General features: G+C 42.3%; 1 protein-coding gene across 1 annotated transcript in view; it reads right to left on the bottom strand.

Moving 5' to 3' along the window:
- The window catches only part of CFAP43 (cilia and flagella associated protein 43), a 46,122-nt gene extending 21,104 nt beyond the window's left edge, over window positions 1–25,018 (bottom strand). Inside the window, exons 1-17 of the mRNA XM_081863375.1 lie at window positions 24,806–25,018; window positions 23,268–23,521; window positions 21,518–21,614; window positions 19,728–19,895; window positions 17,795–17,945; window positions 17,425–17,584; window positions 16,089–16,139; window positions 14,526–14,605; window positions 12,682–12,813; window positions 11,018–11,134; window positions 8,639–8,719; window positions 7,977–8,125; window positions 7,232–7,335; window positions 5,934–6,074; window positions 4,760–4,929; window positions 3,187–3,339; window positions 645–775 (exon numbers count right to left, since the gene is read on the bottom strand). Of these exons, the coding sequence (XP_081719501.1) occupies window positions 645–775; window positions 3,187–3,339; window positions 4,760–4,929; window positions 5,934–6,074; window positions 7,232–7,335; window positions 7,977–8,125; window positions 8,639–8,719; window positions 11,018–11,134; window positions 12,682–12,813; window positions 14,526–14,605; window positions 16,089–16,139; window positions 17,425–17,584; window positions 17,795–17,945; window positions 19,728–19,895; window positions 21,518–21,614; window positions 23,268–23,521; window positions 24,806–24,870 (2,204 nt within the window). The 5' untranslated portion in view covers window positions 24,871–25,018. The remainder of the gene's footprint in view (window positions 1–644; window positions 776–3,186; window positions 3,340–4,759; window positions 4,930–5,933; window positions 6,075–7,231; window positions 7,336–7,976; window positions 8,126–8,638; window positions 8,720–11,017; window positions 11,135–12,681; window positions 12,814–14,525; window positions 14,606–16,088; window positions 16,140–17,424; window positions 17,585–17,794; window positions 17,946–19,727; window positions 19,896–21,517; window positions 21,615–23,267; window positions 23,522–24,805) is intronic.

The following is a 25,018-nucleotide window of genomic DNA, read 5'->3' as shown; positions in this document are numbered from 1 at the left end:
CTAGGAAACTGGTAAGGTTGTACCACCATAATTAATGGACTGATCAAAAGATTGTTATATCTAAATCCAATGCTTATTTGCTCAAAAATAAAAGGTCAGGATAGTAGCCCATGTCAATTAAATTAGAGCCATTCCAGACATCTTTCTTATTGCAATTCATGGTGATTTGTGCTCATGATGGTTATATGCATTCCCACTTTCAATACTGTTTGCACCTGCAGTTTCCATTTCCATTCACTGCATGTTGCTCTACTTCCTCCCAAAATCCTGTAAATTTTTACACCACCAACTTCACAAGTTTTATGCACGTTTTCTTTTGCTATGGTGCTAGAGTCCCACCCTCCATCGCCACTCAGATAGCAATAATATAGTAACATTGGGAAGCACTGCAGAACACCTAATAAAGCAGAAAAATGTGGGGGAAATCCAGTATACTGTAAATGACACATTAGAAAACACACCTACCAAAAAAAGCAGGAGAGACCCTTAGTTGCCCTTCTTTAGCTGACATAAAACTAGTTGTTTGGGGTCAAATAATAGAGATATAAGTATATAAAAGTATTTAAATTGCTCTGTTGAATAGGAAATGAATTGCTGAAAGGCTTTTTTATGTCATATACAGGCATTCTTCAGCTTATACATACTTCCATTTCAGACAAACAAGTGCACCGTCCTGCATGCCATTTACAAGAATATGTTGGCCATCCAGTGAGAATGCCAAAGATCTGATTCCCTGTCCATGATACGAATGGCAGTATTCACGAGTCAGAACCTCCTTAAGTAGGAAGAGAAAAAAAACACCACTGTTACCTGATAATCAAGGAATTCCTTCTAGAGAGAGGGACATTGAGATTCCGCAGCCTGCTTTTATTCTCTTAACTATGGTGAAGAGATTGGGCTGGTAGAATCTAGGATACAGCTCTCTCTGAGTATCTCACATATCAATGAAAAGTAACTAGGAAAGAATCTAAATCAGATGTTTTTTATGCTATTTGGTTTAAATTTTTTTATATACAGTACATCAATACAACAGAGACGGTACATAGACCCCCAATGATCCAATTAAGTTTGTGGAGAAGATATATTTTAGAAGATTAAGATAAAGTAATTTTTCAATGCCTTGGATACTGATGAAAGATGCAGCACATCAATTAATGTAGGGTATTATTTTCCCTTTTCTTCCCCTTCCTCTTATCCATTCTAGTTTTCCTCCGCCACTACACCCCAGTTATATCAGTATGTTTAATGTTGTTTGCATTTTGTTCTCATTTTAAAAAATTTTAAAGTTTATTTTTAAAACAAGAGAGATTGGAAACATTATGTCAGTACTTGACCAGTTTATTTAATTGTTGTAATCTGTACCCCATCAGACCAAAGAGTTTTGGAAGGATTACAACAGAGAAATAAATGCATCTAAAACACATTCTGCAGCCATGTCCATTTTAATAGGTATGTGGTTCACTATATTCACGTTTAAATGAGAAAAGCTGAATATTAATTTAGAGACAAGGGCCATGATTTAGAGCGTCACATGCACATGAATTTCTCACTGATGGCTGTGGCAGATGAAGCTCTGAAAGTGCAGGAAACACTTCACTCTTTCATACCTGGAAAGAAGTAAGATCCTAGCTCTGTACAGGCATTATTCTGTGTTTTAACACTGTGTAGGGGATTTTGCACACCAGTCCCATCTTCAATGTCTGTGCATGTTGGTGAGACCCATGCCATCCACAAACTTCTCATGTTTCACAAGAAGGTTTGAAGGAGGGCTCACAGAATGCCCCGCTCCTCCACATGCAGCTGCTGGGTGACCTTGGGCCAGTCACACTTTTTTGAAGTCTCTCAGCCCCACTCACCTCACAGAGTGTTTGTTGTGGGGGAGGAAGGGAAAGGAAATTGTTAGCCGCTTTGAGACTCCTGAAGGGGAGTGAAAGGCGGGATATCAAATCCAAACTCTTCTTCTTCTTCTTCAGCTGAATGTGCTTAAAAGCCTGCTTATGACCAGGAACCCTGATAACACTAGGATTCTGATTGTGAGGAAGCTTCTAAAAGCAGGTTTAGAAAACCCAAACTGATCTTTATGCTCAACATGGGATTAGGTAGGCATGGGGGGGGGGGGAAAGCTAGAGTGTGCAACTCCCCCCCCCCCCCCCGCTTACACAAGTTTTTCAGAATAATACCCAAAAAGGCCTCTGATTCCAACAGATTGCAAGTTATACATATTTACCATGACAATCTTAATTTTGATTAAGGGTTATATCTGCACCATGTTTAATGCTAACTGGAATTTGAAGGAGGTCTGCAAACGCTGGTTAAGAGGGAACCTGATTCTCATTAACTAGGTTGAAACTGATAAATATAGCCCCTTGTCATGGTTAAGGTTATCAGAAATGTTTTGGGGAATTCATGCATGACAAGGGAGGAGCTGGGACAAAAAGCACACCATCTCATGGTTAGCTCCTAGTTTCTTAAGCATGGTTCAATGTGGTTCAGGGTGGTTCTTCAGCAAAACCATGACAGAGTTCCATAGCTCAACAATGACTTATAGCTTCAGGATGAACTTGAAGAACATCAGCTGAACTCAAAGGCCAATCTGCACCCACTGATAAGGACCTATAAAGCTCTGACAACAGTGAACTTAGTCTGTACAATGTGCCATTGGAGAAGCTGCTGAACTCATGCATCCTCCTTTCTCCCATCTGCCATCTTCAGAACTCCTATCTTAGGTTATGTCACCTGCCTCCAGTCCTTTGTGTTCTGGTCTGCCTAAACCAGAGCCAAAACACAAAGATTTGCATGCCATGGGTAAGACCCAATCCTGCATTAAGCTAAATTAAGTTGTACCCAAATAATAGAAATGTGAAGAAACAGTAACACTATGAACAAATTTTAATGTGAGCATGTTGTTCTGTTATAAAGACTGCTTCGTTTGTAAACAGATCACTGAATGAAAGGGGGGAAAGTGGTATTTTATTTTTAACTGAGACCAGTGAGATAAAATGCATAGATATTCTTTTGTCAGCAGTCTGCTATTAGTAGCACTAATAGTGTTACTGGAGGGGTTAAAATTGGAATAATACGTGCATAAAAGATTAAGCTGCATAGATTATTTTATTAGTTAGCTTAAGCACCTATGAAATACTTCTGGCAAGCAAAGGTTAATGGGAGCCACACTATGACAAATACCAGATTTGAAGCTTCATGGATAAATAAGAGGCCACTCTCTGAAGCTGAAGCTAACCACTTGCCATGCGCTGACAATTCCAGGAAACCCCGTCCAAACTGTTTGCTTGGTGTCGTCTTCTCTGCAAATATGATTGGCTGGTCTTTCCAGGTTATCTGTGAATTGAACAGGTAACATTACATAGCAGATGTGATTGTGGTAGTATTCAAGAATCCTCATGTAAAATAGCTAAGAAAACAAAAGAAAATAAGAGGATGGACAATTTTTAAGACTTAAGACAGGGCTATGTTAAATATTTATGGGGACTGCTGTTTGTAGTAGGTTTTACTGCCAACCCTACATGTAGTTCTCTTGGGCAGAAACCAAGTCACTTCTGTATTTCATACAACTCACCAGTACTAAATGTAAAGGAAAAATTGGAGCTGCTCTCCAGGACGTTACAGTCTTGCTGGCCCCGTGAAGTTCTTGTGAGTACCAGGTTCCCTAGATGCTCAGTGTCAACCCAACAGTCCCCACTACAGCTCTTGGCTTTGCAAACAGAGCCTTTGAAGCATGGCAGGGAATCTCCTATCTACTATGCGAATGCCAATCAGGGACTGAGACTGCCAGGCCCTGGCATGTGCCAGTGATGTCATCAGTGCTTGGAATTAAATAGATTGATTTAATGAAGTGTCCTAAATTAGTTAAAGAAATCTCTGAACTATGCCTGAAAGTATTTCCCGTAATTGCAGGTGAACTGAATGAGAATTAAATTCATTTTGGTGTAGAACGCCGAACAATTTCTAGTTCATCTTCAAGTTCATTCTCCCTTGATGTACAGCCTTAAGTTACTTCCAACTTGATTATTTTATACTTCACCACAGCAGCTTGCAACATTCTGAATGTTGAGGAAAATTACTGAGGACCAACTGGATGAACTTGAACTGTGAAATCAACATGAAGGAACTACTTCATTTTGTATATGAAAGATCATGAACTGGAACTAGTTCCTTTTTGGACATGTTATTAAACTTGGATCACTCCCTGGTGGTGAGCAAGATCCATCTCCAGCCAAAGAGATGGACAGCACAAAGCAGAAAGTGTGGCCTCAAATCAACACTTCTGCAACAGCCATACCTGAACTTTGTGAATGCTTCTCCGATACCGTCGAACAAGCACTGGCACTAAAGCAAGGTAGAACTACATCAAAGAGGCAACCTACAACACAGCTATGTTCTCCTTTAGCAAAAAAGGACAGCAGACTGGTTTGAGGCCAGCATCAAGGACACAGAGATTGTTATTGATGCAAAGCACGAGGCTCCTGTGAACTACAAGTGTGCATCCTGCAAGAAGATGGTAGATGCACTGAGAAAGCCACACATAGCTACTTATCTAGGATAAAGTGTCAGATTTGGGAAACTGGGGAGTCCATAAGGAAAATGGGAATACGAGTTAAACCCTCTTTCTACTGCTGTAGGGCCCAGATTGTTAGGCTGTGAATTCTAAGAGCTTAAATAAATGGAAATGCAGTTAACAAATTTCACATCTAGGTTGACCGCCTTAAGTCACCTCATTTATTGTGCAACAGGATCATACCTTTGCCGTAAGATGGTATTTGCAGATGAAAGGTGCCTGGCTAGCATAGCCAAACACTGTGCTGTCCTTCCGCTTGACCACAGAACTTAGAGCATATTCTAGTTCATACCCACGGGTCTGAATGACACTTTCTTTCAACTGCCCTCTTTCATTGATACACTCATCATTTTCTGCAGGAAAAAAAAGATTCATAGTGGGATGGGGAAGAGAGAAAGACGTTACTTCCATGTCAGTAGTTATCTCTCACTAAAAAATAATAATGTAAATAGCACATGATAAGTGTTAAATCTTGTGTAAATAGCATGTGTAATTAGCACATGATAAGTGTTAAATCTCAATCAAATGTGTAGTTATAGCCTGAATCTCTAGAATATCTGTACAAAGGACTCATCCACACTTCTGTTTTCCCCTGCGAAAACCCCATTTACTGCTGAATTGAACAAACATCAATCAGGCTTTCTCTGGATTGATGTTTGCTCTGATTTAACACTAAAAAGCTGGTTTTCTAAGGGAAAATGGCAGGACAACAGCTAAACCACTCAGACCCATGCCTAGAAAGCATGGGACAAACAGAGAACAGCTGGGACCCATGTTTTCTTGGCACTTGACAAGCGGAAGTGTAGACAAGCCCAAAGTGTGCATCCTCACACTTCTCCCTATAAATGAGACACTATGGAGATAAGAAGCAAAGGCTTTCTCCATTTTCTTGCTTTTTGTTCCTGGTTCTACTATGCTAGATTCCCTTCATTCTCTGTGATTACCCTACACAGAGAGAAAGAATTAGAAGTACCCACAACAAAATGTGCAGAGTGGTGGAGTACTCCTGCTTAGCCACATCCCTTCCCAGGATGTTCCATTCCATTCCCACCCTCCCAACTCCAGTTTTCTGTTCCCGCCTCCAGTTAGCCAGCATTTCATGATCACAGAATATTGCAAGTCCTGTTCTCCCTCCCCTCTTTAGAGTCCACCCCAAATAATGCTTGTACTGTTGTGAACCTTGGGGTTCTCATTAGTCTGCTAATACCACCCCCCACCCCTGTGTGTAGATGGTCCATTTTGGCAAGGAAGGGCTCCACACCTGGAGAATGGGTTTGCAGTTAGCATATGTGATTTTTAAAAATGACTAATACAGGACACAACTGTAGCAGAACTTCACACGGTATTTCATTTTTACCCAGAACAATCTTTGAAGGAAGATTAAATATCTCCACTCGTGCCCTTTTGATCTCTGGTGGACAAAGGAGTACAATCACTTCAGTTGAATTCTTTTCTACATCATAGACTGAAGTTATATCAAGAATCTCACTGGTCATTGCTAAAGTGAAGAGAAATCAGTATTTCAAGCAAGGTAGAGAATCACAATGATATATTCCTTCTATTGGCGTACAATATATTAGGAGCTCTGGGAAGGTAACACCAAGTAAAGAGGTAGGTAGACTAGCTTTTGAAATTAGGGCCTCTTTGTCTGTGACTATTTCTCTACAGGGAAAAACCTGAGAACATAAGGAAAGCCCTGCTGAATTAGGCGCAAGGCCCATTTATCCAGGCATCCTGTTCTTGCCATAGTCAATTGGATGCCTATGGGAAACCTTACTACAGGACCTTACTACAACAGCACACTTCCTACTTCTGATTCCCAACAATATTGGAAGTAGAAGATAGTCAACTTTATAGCACACATATACACATAAAAACCTAGTCCCAATTGAAGGCACTCTTAATCACTTGTAATTTGTTACACAACTTAAGCATATTGCAAACTGCAGCTTGGAAGGTGGACAAACCAGAATTAGAAAGCTGGTTTAAATCTCTCTTTGCCAGCACCATGACCCTGATCTGAACTGGGGACCTAACAAATGCATTCAGTCTTATAAAAGAATGTAGGAGTGCCGATAACAGTTCTTTTCACCACTTTATTATTAAAAACTCAAGGACGCACATTACAGCTCCCTTGTGCAAGGGTGTTATGCGTAAAGTTAGGCTTGCTCACTCCAAAAACAAATCAACATGAGAGATACACCAGGTCATAATGAGTGGATATATATCAGTTCTATTATAAATCCATTAAAAAAAATTGAGTTGGTCCTCAAAATTCCAATGAACAGAAAGAGCCTTTAGGAAACAGCCCCCCTCCCCCAATTACCTGCCATAGTGTTTTCAGATTTTCTTCTGTAGCTATAGAAGCTATGCAGACACTTATTTATTTTTAAGGAAACTAAAGCAAATATTCACAGGGTGCTAGCAAAAATCCAGTGTTACTGAATTTCCTTCAAATGTGGATAGTACACAGGCCGGATGATATTCTCTCTCAGCCTTAAGACAAACTATTATTTTGAAGTAAAACCTTCAGTTTCTAGAGAGTATCATCTTCTTTAAAAATGCTCAGGAAATAATATCCATTACCATTTGGAAATATTGCAGCTAGCATATGCAGGCAACAAATATCCATGAATTTTGAACGTACTGTATTACCTACGTATCCAAGGACTTGAAATGATTCCATGGGCAGAGCATTTAAAATAAAGATATATCCATTTATTGTTGACGTTATGAGAAACTGACCACTTTGTTCATAGCTTGAGAGGGAAAAGGAACAAATATAGTACATCAAAAACTATTTATTAACTATTTATTTCACTAAAAGTATACATTGCTTGATTGTTTAAAAAAAACAACCCACAAAGCTGTTTACAAAAGATAAAACAGTAAATCAAGAAAAAAAATTAACCCTACTTTAAAGCATACATAAGTTAACAGACTAAAGTTACTCCAATTTTCTAAGCATCTGAGTAGGTGTGTATAAACACAATAGCTTTTAGCAGGCACCCGAAATAGCAGAGTGACGGTGCCTACTTGATCTAAATAGGCAGAGTTCCAGAGGATGGGGGCTGCCATGCTTAATTAAGTATTGTTTTTGTCTTGAAATATGGCAACTGCTATGGCAGGGAGATGGCGGCATCTGTCACTCCCTCCACAGGCTGCTGGTGCCCGACCAGGGCCGGATTTAGGTTTGGGGGAGGGGAGGGGCTGGGGAGAGAGAGAGAGAGAGAGAAGCTGCCTCCATCGCACGTGTGCAGTCCATCCCACCACTAGGTCTGGGGGAAGGTGAACTGGCCCCCTCCAAAAAAGGTTTGCTGACCCCTTTGTATCCTGTGGGCCCCCTGCTTGTGTTTGAGCCCAGGCAGTCTTTTTTGCTCTGCTTTCTCAATATACTTACTGCAAAAATTGAATAGGATGCTCAGAAATGGAAACTCGGTGAACCACCCTAGGCGTTTCAACGGCAGTAAGATCTATAAAGTAAAGTTGGCCCTTTTTAGTTCCCGCTGTGACACATGAACATGAAAGGCTACAGGCCATTGCAGTGACCTATGGAAAGAACAAATGACAGTGAATTTCACCGTGACAGGATCTTAAGAAACATTTTATGGCAATGACAAGGATTCTTAGTTTTTCAAGTGCAAGTTACTTTTATGGGGTTTCGAAAAAGAATCCTATCAATCACGCATGGATCATTATTAGGCCATACTTAGTTAACATAATTCTTCTTGTTTTATTCTTGACACATTTGCATATGAAACAACTTCAGAATTTTTAAAAAATTCCATAGAAGTTCAAAAGCATGCTTTGTAAAATAGCAAACAGTGAATCCATATATATATAATATCATATTCTTTTTCATTTTTCTCATTAAGTACCATCAGAGTACTCTTGGTTTTTCTATACCAAAAGCTCTATTGGATAGACTGTTTTACTAGGAAAAATAATATTGGTCTCTCTCAAAACTCTAGTTCTCTGCTGGACCAAATGTATTGCTGGCTTGAATAAGACAACAGATAAAATGTCTCATTAATTACATACTCAGATTCTGTTTGTGCATACCAAGGTATGTAGACATAGCTTGCTGACAAAAGCACCATCTTCCAACTGCCAAACATGTACCTCTCCTGATCCTGCTACAGACTACAATATAAGAGGGAAAAACACTGTAAGCAACAATTGAAAATAAATCAGGTTGGTGACTTGACATACTAGCTATGCACACCAGTGTGCTCTATTTGCACTGAACAAGTTTACTTAAGAGCCAACAGATGTAATGGCAGCAATTTTGTATGCTGGATCCAACTTTAAAAGCAAAAGCAAGTTTGCGAGCTTCCGACCGGGCTCCTGGGATATCTCCCATCAGCACTACTCTCCAGGCACTTTGATCCTATCTGGGAATCTGAAACCTGAAGCTGATGCTACTCTGGCTCTGAAGAGGGAGAAAGTATTTAGTGAAAAGGGCAAGGTGGTGTTAAGCCATAGGAGGAAAGAGGGTTCAGATCCTTGCTTCATGCAACCATTTGCTTTTAATATCAGATCCTAAACCCCATTTCTATGTTACTAGAGCAGTTCCAAATTTAAACACAAAGATGCGCTATCCAGTCTATCTGGTCTCCCCCTCCCCCCCAGGACATTATTATAGACAAAACAAAACAGAGTTCCTAGAGAAAATAAGTAAGCTAGCAATCTGTTGACACTCAAGCTAACACACCTTGTGGCTGAGGGCGTACTTGTGGCTACACTATGTCCACCTTTTAGTGAGCATTTCTCCTTCTTTGTTTAGGGGCAGTTATGCAACAAGGGCCATTCATTTTACATTCATCCTGATTTGCTTGTAGCATGTTTATATGGCTTCCTGTTGGTAATTCATTCGTCCCGCCATTTTTAGTGCAGTTCCCTGTTACTTGCTAAGCCAGTTTCTTTTGATCTGCTGTTCTAGGATGGCAGACCCCTTTAATCTAGTTGAACTGCACAAACCTAATGTTCCCTCTAGTATGCACTTGAATCCCTCTCACAAAACTGTGACAGTCCAGAAGCACCGATTCCAAAAGGGAGTCATGTGAGATTAACTATAAGAGGCCTGACATCTAAAGGTGGTGCTTAAACTACCTACCACAGCAAAGGGATGCAACAACTTTGCACCAAGAGTTTCAGTATAAAGAGAGTTGGTGGACTTCAACTCCCATCATCCCTGACCACTTGCCATGCTGTCTGGGAACGACAGGAATTGGAGTCCAGCAAGGTCTGGAGAGCACAACCCTGCCTACTCCTATGTTTGGCTTACTAGTGAAATGCCTCATCCTCTTCTTCTCTAGCAGCAGGACTAAAGCAGGTCTCATTAGCACAGCTCCCACTGCATGGCTTATGTACAGTGGTGCCTTGCAAGAGACTCCGTTCCGCGAGTCTCTTCATCTTGCGGTTTTTTCGGTTATTAGTGGCTTAGTGGCTATTAGCGGCTTAGCGGCTATTAACAGCTTAGCGGCTATTAACGGCTTAGCGGCTTTAAGAAAAAGGAAACAAACTCGCAAGAACTCGCAAGACGTTTCATCTTGCGAAGCAAGCCCATAGGGGAATTCGTCTTGCAGAACGACTCAAAAAACGGAAAACTCTTTCGTCTTGCGCGTTTTTCATCTTGCGAGGCATTCGTCTTGCGAGGTACCACTGTACATTGAAATAAAAATACCAGTTAGTTACAGTGGAACCTTGGTTCTCGAACAGCTTAGGTGACGAACAAATCAGCTCCCAAATACTAAAAACCCAGAAGTGTTCTCTTTTTCGGAAGCCAAACATCCGATGCAGCTGGCGGCTATGGTTTCAGGGGCACCTACGCCAATTGCAAGCCGCACCTTGGTTTTTGAATGTTTCAGGAGTCAAACGGACTTCCAGAATGTATTAAGTTCGACAACCAAGGTTCCACTGTATTTGTTTGTTACAGGTGGTGACCATTTTTGTGCAGGGGTCTCGTTCCCAGCCCCCAAGTACATTTGGCAGAGCAGGCATAAGCCCACCCTGCCCCATTACACCCCCATTCTGCCCTCTTCTGGGTCCAAAACGACCTATGCATCGGTGATTGTGTGTCAATTGGACAAACCAAAAACGGTCACTGCCTGTATTTAGTTTTTATTTACAGCCTGCCTTATCCAACTGCTTATAGTGCTTTGTAAAATGAATAGGATAAAAACGTCAAAGTAGAACAATCAATATGGAAATAGGTTTTCGGATTTCATTTGGAATCTTGAATTGTAATAGCCTTCACAAGATGATGGTGCGGCCTTTTCCCAACTGGGTGGCCTCTAGCTATTTTGGAGCACAACTCCTACAGCTAATGGAAGTTGTAGTCCGAAACATCTGGAGGACTGCAAGCTGGCAAAGGTTGTGACAGTGCATTAAAAAACACTGGTTCTCTCTTCTGTTATTTGGAAAATAAGAGTTCCTTACCACACAGTGCTTGTTTCCTGGAACAAGAAACTCAGCTCCTACAAAATGGCTTATACTGGCATCCATTAACTTGATAACATCTTCATTATCATTAGGATTAAAAGCGAAGAGTGATCCCTGTTAAGTGGATATGATAATCTATTATGACAGAAAAAGCATATCCTAAATTCTTTGAGAAAAATGCACCTATCTTTCTCAATTTTCTTTTTTAGATGTTGAGAAGTAGATTTGAACTCAAATTGACAAACACCAGGTTATATGATTCAATTATTTTATGCATTTCCATAAAGGACTGAAAAACTGGCTGTCACACTAACAACTTGCTTTCTGTAACAACCACATGCAATTTCATTGACATTTGACTACTTTTTTGATCCTGATTTACTGCTAATATGGCAGAGCACAATGAGGAAATGCTGGTAGCTATTTTCTAAGAAGAAAGATAGGTGTAAAGTGCCCAGACTCTGAGATCTTTTTAAACAGCCCTTCTCCAGGTGCCCCTGCCAGGTGAAGTGTAAAAGGTAAAGGACCACTGATAGTTAAGTCCAGTCTCAGACGACTCTAGGGTTGTGGTGCTCATCTCGCTTTACAGGCTGAGGGACCCGGTGTTTGTCCGCAGACAGTTTTTCCGGGTCATGTGGCCAGCATGACTAAGCCGCTTCTGGCGCAACAAAACACCGAAACCAGAGCAGCGCACAGAAACACCGTTTACCTTGCACTTTGGGGCATGCTTTCAAACTGCTAGGTTGGCAGGAGCTGGGACCAAGCCACAGGAGCTCACCCCGTAGAGGGGATTTGAACCACCGACCTTCTGATTGGCAAGCCCAAAAGGCTCAATGGTTTAGACCACAGCGCCACCCACGTCCCTAGGTGAAGTGTAGTGGGTGGCTATTAAAGGAAGGGACTTTTCAGTGGTGGACTGCCAATATGGTTGTGGAATGCTCAGCCCAGAGAGTCTCAATGGGTGCCCGTGGTGTTATATTCTCAGTGCCAGGTAAAGCCATCTTATCTTTCCAGGGCTTTGATACAGAGTGGCTAACCTGAGCATCACATTGAGGATTTGCCATCCTTCCAGGGGCGAAATGCCATGTGGATGTGACCAAAGTGAGCATAACCAACACATAAGCACACATACCCCATATATTAATCACAAATAAAGCACATGTATACACAAATAGACACACACACCATGCCCACACCATAGACACACACACACACTCACTCAGTGGGGGAATGACATATTAGCAGAAAAGCACAGATACATTCAAGCAGGCAGAGAAAGATATACAGAGGTGAGCAGATAGGCAAGCAGGCATGCACACATATTCAAGCAAGCGGAGACACACATATACACACTCAACCATGGGTTTCCTCCCAGCATTTTTGCTCCCAATTACAGAGCTGTGGTAAGTGGTTAAAAGTTTATTTTAGATATATGAATTAATCTTCTGAATTTAATACCTCAATCTTCATTTGCATGTTAAGGCAACGATTAAAATCAGATGCAAAATCAGTATCCAGCACTATTTGATTATTTCCTACAATAGCTGCACTTCTGTTGCGTGTGATAGACCCCAAATTGTACTGATTATGGGCTCACTTTTTAAAATATCCCAATTTAAGGTAGGAACCATTTATCAGCAACTTTGACTTTCACAATATACCTTTTCTGTTTCTACTAATAAGTAAAAGTAGTCAGGGGAGAAGATAAGATTTGTTATGGGCTCTTCCACTTCCAGACAGTCCTCCATCTGAAAACTGTTGCCTTTGATTTTATATAAACGCACAATGCCATCCTAGGCAAAAACAGACACACACCTTTAAAAGCAGAATTAGCAAGACAGCATAGCAACCAACTAGGTGGAATTAAATAGGGACAGTGTTTTCCCAATCCTGTGTTTTCCCGACTGTGTTTTCCTAATTTCCTAATTATTATCTAAATAATACCCTCCCAACACACTATTAGTGAAAATGTACATGTATTTGCCCCTTATGGGAAAACAGCAACTTAGAGGGGCAATTTAAACTGGGATCATGGTGCAGGGAGAAAGATTAACCTCTTCCCTCTGTCAGTGCTCTAGCCCCAACCAAATTTGTTTGCCATCCTGTGGCTACTTAAAAAAAAGGAAGTAATAATAATTAAGAGGTATTGGCCTGAATATAAGCCACATCCACAAATAAGCCACACCTTTAAAATTCAAGGTTTATTTGCGGGTGTGGCCCACCTCCCAGCACTATCGACTCCCGGCACTACCTTCCCCACCGGTGCCAAGGGAGGCTTGGGAGCGGCAGGTGGGCTGCAAGCTCCCAGGCTGCTTTCGGGGGGGGGCACTTTGCGGGCGGCCTCCCCCTTCTTTGCGGCAGCTCGTGCATCACTGCCCCATGCTCCCGGGCTGCTCTCTGGAGGAGGGAGCTGTGCTGCTTTGCCGGCAGCCTCCTCCCTTATTTCTGGCAGCTGGGGGAGGCTTGGGAGTGGCAGGTGGGCAGCGTGCCACTGCCCAGCACTCCTGGGCTGCTTCCTGGTATGTGGGGGGGGGGGGAGCCATGCGGTAAGGTTGCAAATATAAGCCGCATTTTAACATTTCACAGCCCAAATTTGAGAAAAAAGTGTGGCTTATATTCGGGCCAATACAGTATATCCACTCACCATCTCCAATGCCTTACGTCTAGTTTGGCTCTTAGGACTTAGGTATAAGCAACAAGTTTCTGTGTTTACATTTGGTGCAACTCCAGGATGGTATATTATGGCAGCAGGTGGGGAATTAGCAGAAGGGTGTGGCTGATGCCTGTGAGTCGGTGTAGCATAGCAGCTGAGTGACTGAGCTACAGATCAAAGTCCCTGATTTGAATATCATCTCCACCATGAGCTTACTATGTGACCTTAGGCAAATCTCTCTCTCTCATCCTATCACACATCCTTTGCTCTGGAATGCACATTTTTTCTTGCAGAAATAGCTATTTTTAGAGCTCCAAACAGGTCAGGACTAGGGGTGGCTGGGGGCTTTCACACTCTGACCCTCAATGTTGTTCCAGTCTGAATCCAGCCTGCACACCTGCAATTAGGTAAAGGTAAGGGGACCCCTGACCATTAGGTCCAGTCGTGACTGACTCTGGGGTTGCGCCGCTCATCTCGCTTTATTGGCTGAGGGAGCCACGTACAGCTTCCGGGTCATGTGGCCAGCATGACTAAGCCACTTCTGGCGAACCAAAGCAGTGCACGGAAACGCCATTTACCTTCCCACCAGAGTGGTACCTATTTATCTTCTTGCACTTGACGTGCTTTCGAACTGCTAAGTTGGCAGGAGCAGGGACAGAGCAACGGGAGCTCACCCCGTCGCAGGGATTCGAACCGCCAATCTTCTGATCGGCAAGTCCTAGGCTCTGTGGTTTAACCCACAGCGCCACCCGCACACCTGCAATTAGCATAGGACTAAAGCTAACATTGGAGTTTGGCTGGCTGGCACTCACAATGAAGCTACAGTCCTCTACCAAATGGTGCCTTACATACATTTCCAGCTGTATAGAGTCCATCTTTATGAAGTGCCATTGCAAGCAATCTGACGTTCTGAGCTTCCTTCTTTTCTTCAGCTACAAAAAGAATTAATAAAATAAAAGAGATTTTAAAAATGTATCACTTAAATTTCATAACTAATCTCCAAAGGTAGTACTGCCACTCAGTACCGTTGAATAATAAGGAACAGGGATGGATGGATTTTTCATCTGTTTCAGTTTTATATGTACTCACTCATAAGTCCATTCCAACCCATTTCTGCACCATTCTAAGGTTTTGTTTTAAGAACAATAATACAGTTTTTGGCTCAAAAAATGTATCAAAGGGCACATAAAATGTGTATCACAACATCTGAAGAAAGACAAAACCCCAAGCCTAACTGCAATCTGAGCTGCATATTAGTCTGGGAAGTGCGAATCAGGCTGATTCATTTACATATACAGACCTTTCAAAATTCTTACTAGTCAAAAATTATATTTAATGCCAGGATACAGCCGCAAAGGCTTATTTATCTCCTTGTAGAGTGTCACTCTGTTGAAACAAGGATCACCACAAGTAAAGGATCCTGGATCATCACAAAATGAACCATGGTTATGTCACAGAGCCTATGAACCTTCTATAGCCACTTGGATTTGCACTTTTTGAAAATTGCACTGCCACATTTTTCCATAGAAAAATATGTTTAGGATTCCAAGGCCAAGGACCTGGTCTGCCACAAAGGGATTATGGGCAATAATGAGCCCAGAGTAGAAAACATCACTGTGGCCTTCTTTTTGCAACTGGGGGTGAAGCCCTGAGTTAAGAAGATAAATAGGAGAAGGGCTGAAGCTTCTGCTCCCTTCAAAATAAAGCCAAAAATGCAGTTTCACTTTATCAAAAAACAACATAAAAAAAGTAAAAGTTAACAGAGGGAGCAAAAGTGATTTAATCAAAGGTGATAATGATTCTCCCCTGTTGCACACCTGCCTGAAAACCCATCAGGATTTGGTCCCTTCAGCTTTATTCCTACTATTTTAATCCCTATTGTCCTTCTGATAAGACAAAGCATAACACAAAACCAAAGGAGCAATGGAAGCATCAAAAGGCTCTAGTTCTTCCATCAGCATTTCCAATCCCTCCAAAACTATCTATCCCCTATCCCTCTTCTCTGGTAAAAGTGTGGCAAACACCCATTGTTATGGTGTAATCCCTGTTATGGTTTAATGCTTGTCTGCATGCACATATGCTCTCTTTATTACACAGAGTGAGAGAACCTCTTCTTCTTCTTACAGTACTATTCTTTAGTATACCTGTTTTTCAGTGTACAAAATATAGTACTTTGATAATGGATTATCATTCATAAAACTTTTGGAGGTGGAATTTGCATCTGGACAGGTCATTTTCGTGGCCATCCAATTCTACTGCTGACACTGGAGAGTTTTCTGATGAAGTCACCAAATAAAACACCACCCCCTCATTTCAAATATGCCACTCTGATTAGCTGTTTCCTACCAGACAGCAACATACAATCCCCTTTGCAGATGCTTCCTGCAAAGTCAATTAGCATTAAAAAGTAAATACCTTCTGTTTTCATACTCTGTGATACTGATCGAAAAGTTGCCTTTCTTTTTGCTGGAAAGGAAACAAGGCTATGTCAGTTGCGACCTACACAGTATATTGACAAGTGTGCTGGAGGACCAGACATGATATAGTTTAAAAGAAACAAAGGCTTCCTCATTACACCAACCTGCTTGTAGATTTTTACAGTGCAGAACCAGTATTTACTGGATTTGTGAAGCACCTACTGTAGTTTCAGAAGACTGCAAGTAATCACCTCTATGGGGTTTGGTTTGGGAACTGCACATTCATTCTAAGTAGTAATGTGTCGCCTAGGCATACACACACATGGATATATGGGCAACTGACCATGTTTTGGCTTTCCTTCTACTCAGTTTAGAAGAAGGAAGGCATTCATGTGCTCTCACAAGAAATGTCTGTATTGTAATAATGTCCACAGCAGAATGAAATAACTATTGGGATGGTTTAACGTGATGACATTAATTAAAAATAATAAATATGAAGATGAGGGGAGTTCAATGTGGCAGAATATTAGGAGCACTGGTCAAATAGTTTTAAGACCACCAGCTGTGAAGCTAGTGGATTCAATAAATCTATTGCATTTCAGTGGCCATAGGAGACCCACACCATTCCAATCGAAGATGGCTTCCATATTTTTAAAGCATGAATTGTATGATAGGGTCTAAGTTCACAGCAACATTCAAAGGTCCACTCTTAAAACAGTCACCATTTAGAAGAAGAAATGGAATTTTTGTCTTTGGCACTAACATACTAATTTATAATAGTAGTTACAAAGTGGCTCAATTCTTGACGTGTGCAGGCTCCTGGAGCAGAGATTGCTGCTGTTCTGCTCTTCCTTCCTGCTGCTATGTTGCAGCAAGATGAAGACATGGTTTGTCTTGTCATATTGCCTGAATCCAGGCATAAGCCATGTCTCCTCCAGATAAACACAAGATGTAAATGAAGAACAAACCTTCATTACAGCTCCTGGTTTGTCTGTAGCCAGACATTTCAATAACCCAGACTGCGATGACACATTCAGCCAAACCACTGTTTAACTCACAGCAGCACAGCAGTACAATGACTGAAGAAGGAGCAAAGGGGCCATTGTCTCTTCTTTGGTACCTTGTACTCATGCTAAGCTGTTATTTGGCTTAGCAGTACCAGATCAGTATGTGTAACCAGTGAATTGTCCAGGTACAGGTGCAGGTGAAGAAGAATTACACATAGTCTAAAACGTGGGGAGGCAGTTGCCCCTCTCATTCTATGAAAGGGACCCTGGTCATCCTAATGAATCAGAAAAGGCTGGGGACAATCTTTGACTTGAAACTGCACTAACCTTTAGCATCTGGGGAAAGTTTTTGATGGATAACTGTAGCCTTGAATGTGTCTGCACCAATTTTCAAACAATATCCTTCTTCACAGCCCATATACAGATCAGAGATTTGAGTCCAGCAGTGGGAAGTAGGGTGAACATAAGGTTGAATGTCATCTTTAGGCTTCAATTTAAAAAAAACACATTTCAGTTACTAAAACAAATAGTACTAAAAAATAAATTACTCATTCAGTGCTGACTGGCATTGATTGCAGTTATCTACTTTTCACAGGGGAAATTGCTGAGTGTTTTGTAAAAAGTTGTGCTGTCCTATATCAATGATATTTCAATAGATATCTTGACTACAAGTAGTTATATCCATAGCAGAACTCACCTTAAATGTTTCTGCTTCATCTCCTACCAAGCCAGCAATGGCTGAATTGGGCAGAATAGGGCCAAAGTAAGGATCATTGTCCATGGGATGGGAGAAGAAGCTGTTTTGCTCATCTGCTAAAGTTCCATCTTCAGCAGGAAGCCTAACTGACCTGAAGCAATGAGAAAAATGGCACAGAAGAGTATTTGGAAAATTCAAGCGGGACTGCAACAAACTGTTGAAGTCATGCTCCCCAGGATACCACCCCATTCAGCCTTGTCTTCTCCACCTCCAACAGCAATCTGTAGTCACTGTGCATGCTTAGTTCTCATTAGGCTATTTCGAGTTTCTTAAGACTCCCTTATTCCTCCCCCATATATTTTTTGTACTTCTGGGTTTTCCCCCAAGCCTGTTGATTAAGCTGTCATCTGTTCTTGCACACTCGTTTCTTCTGTGCAGCGGCTGTTAGGGTATGTGTTCACATTTCTGCTTACTCCACATCCAATTATCTAATCAGACTGAAGCTGATTTAAGGAATAAAAAAATAATAATACAGAAGTATTGGTCAAGAAACTACAAGACTAATATGTGGTGGCGGAGGGATCCTGTGGCCTCTGTACAGAGCTTAAGCAGTGCCATGCGTGCGCCGTCTGTACGGTGCACACGCCCCCGGGGGGTTTGCTGACAGCGCTGCTTGAGCGTTGTACAGACGGCAGTGGAGGGTGTAGCCGCAAGCGAAGGATCCTCCGCATGCGGCTGGGGCGGTGTGATGGTGGCAGGGCGAGCCCCCCACGGGGTGCCTTCTTGTCACCCCCTCAAAGGTGGCACCCAGGGTGCTCCGCCCTCCCCACTTCCTCCACCACTGCTAATATGGACTGTGGCTTATGTCATGTGAATGCAGCTGCAAAAATGAGTAGTAGGAGCACATTGGATACACAGTAAGCATAATGTGAACATATGCCTGAGGACTGGCACTCAATCCAAAGCATCACTAATAAAGTCCAGGGGCATAGTCTAAAGGCACATGAAGCTGCCACCTTGTGGAAGCAAAGCAAGACTGGGTCACTTCAGGGCTTGGATCGGTGACCGACTAGGAACCACATGTACACTGTGTTGGGTTCCATGATGGAAGACTGGGAGAGCTGGGGCAGGATATAAATGTAAGAAAACAAACAGAAAATGAGTTAATAATTGGAAAATTTCCTTTTAAAGACAAGGAACCACGAGGGCTATTCCATATTTCTAAAATACATTTTTCTAAAATGCAAAGGACAGAACATGTTTATTTTGCCCAAGAGACATGGATTAGGCACCTGATATACCGTATTTTTCGTCCCATAGGACGCACCTAATTTTTGGGGGGGGAAATAAAGGAAAAATTTTCCCCCTTTATTTCCCCCCAAATATGCGCCTCCCCAAATATGCGCCTCCCCGCTGTCCCCCGAGCTTGTGGGGCTGGCCGATGTCTGCCCGAAGCGCGGGATGCTCTGCTTCAGCGCGCCCCGTGCTCCGTGCAGCAGGCTGCGGATGTCTGCCTGGCGCGCGGAGCGCTCTGCTTCAGGACGCCTTGCACGCCGGGCGGCAGGCTGCTATCCGCAGCCTAGGGAGCCCTGCGGGAACTCCCGCGGGCTCCCCAGGCTTGCTGATAGCTTCCTGAAGCTTGGAGAGCGAGAGGGGTCAGTGCGCACCAACCCCTCTCGCTCTCCAAGCTTCAGCGAAAGCCTGTATTCGCCCCATAGGACGCACACACATTTCCCCTTCATTTTTGGAGGGGAAAAAGTGCATCCTATAGGGTGAAAAATATGGTACATAGCAACTGTTTAATCTGTAGACCCTCACCTGAAAGCATGCTTTACCGTTCATCAGCTGCAAAAACGCTCTTTATCTAGCACAAAAATTAATCTTAGTGTAAAATAAAAGTAACATTTGAAACATCTCTTTCTATTAACCTTACTTTGACTTCAAAATGTGCTCTTCATTATTCCGCTCAATGGTCCAAAGTGTAACAGAAGTCCCATTATATAAACACAATTGGTGCCAGCTCATGGGGTTAAAACTCATTGCGGTCACTTCTACTCCCATCTGTGACTGACTGCACAAAATAACTTTTTTGTTCCAGTCCCTAATCAAAAATGAAAGAACGCAAAAATATTTAAAAAAAAATTTTTGAAATTTTTTGTGTAAATTTATATTCGGCCTCTCTATAACAGAAAACATAAAATCACACCATAGAACAAGAACCATAGAATCAGATAGAATGCCAGCAAAAGAGGATTAAGTGAAAACAATTAACAGTGCAATTATATGCATGTCTATTAGGAAGTACAGTGGTACCTTGGTTCTTGAACAGCTTGGCTCCCGATCTCTGCAAACCCGGAAGTAAGTACTCCGGTTTGAGAATGTTTTTCAGAAGTCAAACTTCCGATGCGGCTTCCGCTTGAGTGCAGGAAGCTCCTGAAGTCAATCGGAAGCCACGCCTTGGTTTTCAAACTTCAGGAGCTGAACAGACTCCCGGAACAGATTAAGTTCGAGAAACAAGGTACCACTCTAAGTCCCAATGAGTTCAATGGGGCTTGCTCCCAAATAAGTAGGGATAGAATTGTAGCCTAAAATGACAAGAAAGTGACTAACCAATCCCCCAAATGCTTGCTGAAACTAATGTGCTTTACATGTCTTTCTAAAACCTCAGGTGGCTGATATGCTACCTCAGACAACTTAGTTCAGGTGTAGGGGTGGTGGGGACTATGGAAGACTATGGAAACCAGCAGTATTTACTGATTGTGGAAAATGAGGTATCATTTGGAACTTTTTTCAAATGAATCTAACTTGTGCACAGTGAATTTAACTTGTGGTTTTCAGCAAAAGCTGTTGGGATACTGCCAGTTACAGATAGGTAGCCGTGTTGGTCTGCCATGGTCAAAACAAAATAAAAAAATTCCTTCCAGTAGCACCTTAAAGACCAACTGAGTTAGTTCTGCCTGGGATACTGCCAGGGAGACAAAGGCCATCACTGCCTCCACGTCGACTCCGGACGTCCATCGATCTCCCGTAGATACAGTATCAGCAATTAGTGACACAAGCTCCAGAAAATAGCTTTCCACATTCCAGAACTGATGCACGCTCTATCAGCAGATAATGCACAGCGAAAGTTGCAGGCAGGAGAGTATTATTTAGAAGTTTATTCAGCGTTGGTCAGAACAAAGAAACACATGACTGCCTGCTTCGGTCTGCTCAGGCAGAGAGAGAGAGAGACAACAGCTCTATCAAAACAGAAACATCCTGTGAACAGGAAATACGCAGGCTGTGACACAAACATCCTGCTCCCTTTTTAAGGTGGAACTTGAACAAAGTGTTTTGAAAGTCAGAGTACTTTTTAAGGCCATAGGCTCACTGCCTGCATCTGTTTGCATGAATGGATGTTTGTGAGTTTGTCTGTACAGGCAACTCCCCATGTGCATGGGGGTTGCATTCCAAGGCACCACGCATGTCAGCGGGACACATATAAGTCCACGCTGCCCCCTTGAGGCGCTAAAAATGGCACACATGTCAGCAGTTGCACATGTGCCAATCACGTGCAAATGGTGAGTTGCCTGTATTATGCAAAAATGAAGACATTCCTATTTCTGACAGGTGTTAAATTAGCTACAGACAGCAAAGGATCTATTAGTAAGTAATATGAATTATTAAGTAGCTAATATTATGATATAATACAATATAAACAATCTATCCATATTGTAAGCTTACCATATTGTAAGGGAAAAGTCTGGGATTGAGGAGTAACTGGCCAGGTAAGGACCTGTGTAACTGAATGCAAGCAAGGTGTAGTCCAGGCTGGCTTGTCCTAAAACATAAAATAGCATGGATTTAGTATCTCTGCAGCTTCATGCTGTCGTGCTATTTTCTATCATACCATACCATATTATAGGGCTTTGTCTTGCCAACATAGGAGGGTCTAATTTTCTTTCACTAGAGTGTTATAGTAAACACTATGTACAAATCTGTACAACCCTGGCGGTTTTGCTTAATTCATTTGAATAGATTGATATTATGAGTTGTGTGTGTGTCCGCGCGTGCCAGACCCCTCTAATGCTTGGATTTATCAAGTGTTAAAAGCTAGTCATGCCAAGATAGCTACCTGTTGAGGTGATGGGGAGAAAGAGTCAGAGAATGGTGTTTGAATTGAAGGCTACAGCTATGGGAGACACAAGATCATTTCGGGGTGCCATAAACCCCTCCATAGTAGGCTAAAGTAATATATACAGTATGTGTAAATAAACCACTATCATAAAGACACTCTAGTCTCCACTGTGCCTCATTTCCAAAAGGAAATGGGAAGCCTGGGTAAGCACCTAGAACCCCTGGAATCTCACTCTGCTTAGAGATTGGGGGGGGGGCATGAAACAATATGAATAATTTGAACTTTTCCAGCACTTAACGTATTGAAAGTACCACCTTCCTTTGGGGCAAACTATTTGCTGCAGGTGTAGAATCTCTAGAACAATATTATTTTTTTATCAATCTTCAATAGTCAGGTTGCATATGTTCCTCTCTATCCCTCTCTTTAATCAAATGTAACTGGTCTCCAACTTGCTCCATTTTTAATGAAATTATACATCAGAAAACTAGTCTCTGCAGATCTCATATTGACTAGATTCGTGGGCTTTTTTGTATTTTATCTTGATCCCACTGCATGAATACCATGCAATAACATTCCAAGGTCTCTTTTATGCAGCCTTTCTTTTTTTGAGAGGCTGCACTTATTAATGCTTTTAAAGCCCCATGAAAAGGTTATTCTATGCAAGCTCAAGATCTGCACAATTTCTAAGGAATAAGGCAACACACAAATGTAAATATTCATGTGCTACTTGGTTGATCTCTGAACATTTTAATACTATAAAATTATAAGCATCAAGTATAATATCGTAACAGTATATGTATAATTTGCCACCACAGTATGCAGTAGTAGTCTCCAAGTGGGATGAGAATGAGATAAATTCATGGAATATATCAATTGCTACTAGTCATATGACCTTCAGGTTCCCACACTATTGCACTCATGTACAGCTTGCAGACTTCTCAGAGACATATCAATGTCCATTGAAATAAGAGAATGCTGGATTATATAGACCAGGGGTCAGCTTGGGCTGGATTGGTCCTGTGGAGATCCCTCCGTGGGCAGGATTGCATGTGAGCCTACAATTGTTGGAGTCTGTGTGCATGCGCCCGTGGTTTTTGGCATCTGCACGCACGCAGACATGGTTTCCAGCGCCGTCAAAGCGAGTCCCCACTTCGCACTGCAGCGCGCAAGCAGGCAGCTCAGTTCGGGGGCGACTCATGGGCCAAACAACCTCCATGGCCTGCTTCCGGCCCATAGGCCTTAGGTTGCTGATCCCTGCTATAGATTGTTGGTCTGATCTAGCACATCTCTTATGCCTTCCCCACACCAAATTCTAAAAACCATTTCAAGATGGTTTCGATTAACCATCAAACCCACCTTTTAATTTGGCCTGTCTCTTTAGTCCTGGATAACTGTGGATGTGAATCACAGGTTTCAGTTGCCTGTCAGAATAAGCAACGACATTCTGGTTTGGGTTCACTGCAAAAGCTTCTACCTTTCCACTGTGACACCGCAAGATGGATCTCTCCAGTGTATCAAGGTTAACAAATATTATGTAATTCCCACAAGGATAGCAGACAGTTCTTTTGGTGACAAAGCCAACATTCCTGTTGGTGAATCCTTGTACCCATCTTGAAGGGGTGGAGAAAGAAAGAAAGTTAGGATTATATGACATTTTAAAAGAAACAAAGAGTTTTGTTTTTTGCTAAATGGATAATGTGGCGCAAAACAAAGCTTCCACTGAGGAAAACCACTGTTGTTTGTGTTCACTAATTACATACACAACCCGCAACTAGAAAAAGATGTAACAGCACTTCCCCTCAATTTAAACTGAATGAATGCAAATATAATTTATTTATGGTTCACCTACTGCAAACAAAAAGCTGCAGAATGGAAAATGCATCACAATATTTAAAGCGAAGAAAAACAGAAAGCAGTAATAGATTGTACAATATTTGTAAATTTTGCAACTTACTAAGTAACTAAAAAAAACATAGACCCCTCCAATAAGAACATAAACAAAGACTCTGAAAATAGTCCTGGAAAGGACTGTGAAATGAGGTGAACCAGAGTTTATCTAAATCTTCACTTTAAAAGAACATGGGACACAGAAACCACCTCTTTGTTATTACTCTGGCAATATCTTGTTATTTACAGGAGTGTTGCTATATCTGCCTTCATTCACTATACTGAATGAATGACAAGACAGATAGCTGGAATTACTTGGGACTTCAATAAATATATTTGCTTTGTTAGCATCATCATAATATCTTGAAGAATGAAAAGCAGATTACATACAGGGTGGAGGGAATGAAACCAGACTTCCTTTGTTGTTATCAAGACTAACATTTAAAAATCACAGAATATATTTTCACCTCTGGATTCAGATAGGGTAATAAAAGACTATCACACATTTGTTGGTGCCCCCCCCCAAGGTCTAGCTAGCTTTCCTGCACCTACATTCCTGAAGAAAGGGACGTTCATGATGTGAAATCCAGAGGACTGACTAAAACTGAGGCACAAAGAAGTGTGAGCCACCCTGGGGGAAATAAAAGGCTTCGGGAAGGTGGGTGGGAAGCTTTGGGAGACAAGCTACGTAACGAGAGGGAAGGAAGGGGTCTTACAGAGCAAATCCTTTGCATTATCGTCCGTTTAGGCATCAGCCCCACTGAGCTCAGCAGAACTCTCTTCCAAACAAGCGTGCATGGCGGCCTTCGCCAAGGTGGCGCCCGCAGACGCTTTGCACTACAACTCCCATCAGCCCCAGCCAGCGCGTGTAAGTCCAAGGCGTCCGGCGGGCGCCACCTTAGCGAAGGCGGCCGTACGAAGAGGGGAGAGGCTTCCTTGAGGAAGGGGTTTTTCGGACACAAGAAACACCAGGCAAGTCCCCGTCCCCCGCTCGCTTCCCTTCGCACCTCACTTCGAGATCAGCTCTGTGAGCGGAGCCTGGGCGGCGGCCGCCCGACTTCCCGCCGTCCATGCTACCCTCAGCATCGCCAGAGCGCTGCCCGGAGCAGTTTGTACCCGTCTCCTAGCAACACCCGGCCGCTCCTGCCATTGGCTAAGGCGGGCTTTCCGTCGCTGACTCGCCCCGCCCCGCTTGCCGTTTCAGTTCTCGTGTTCTGAGC

This window comes from Podarcis erhardii, assembly GCF_964252035.2.
Source record: "Podarcis erhardii genome assembly, chromosome: 5".
Classification (NCBI taxonomy): Eukaryota; Metazoa; Chordata; class Lepidosauria; order Squamata; family Lacertidae; genus Podarcis; species Podarcis erhardii.
This window is presented reverse-complemented; position numbering and strand designations above follow the sequence as displayed.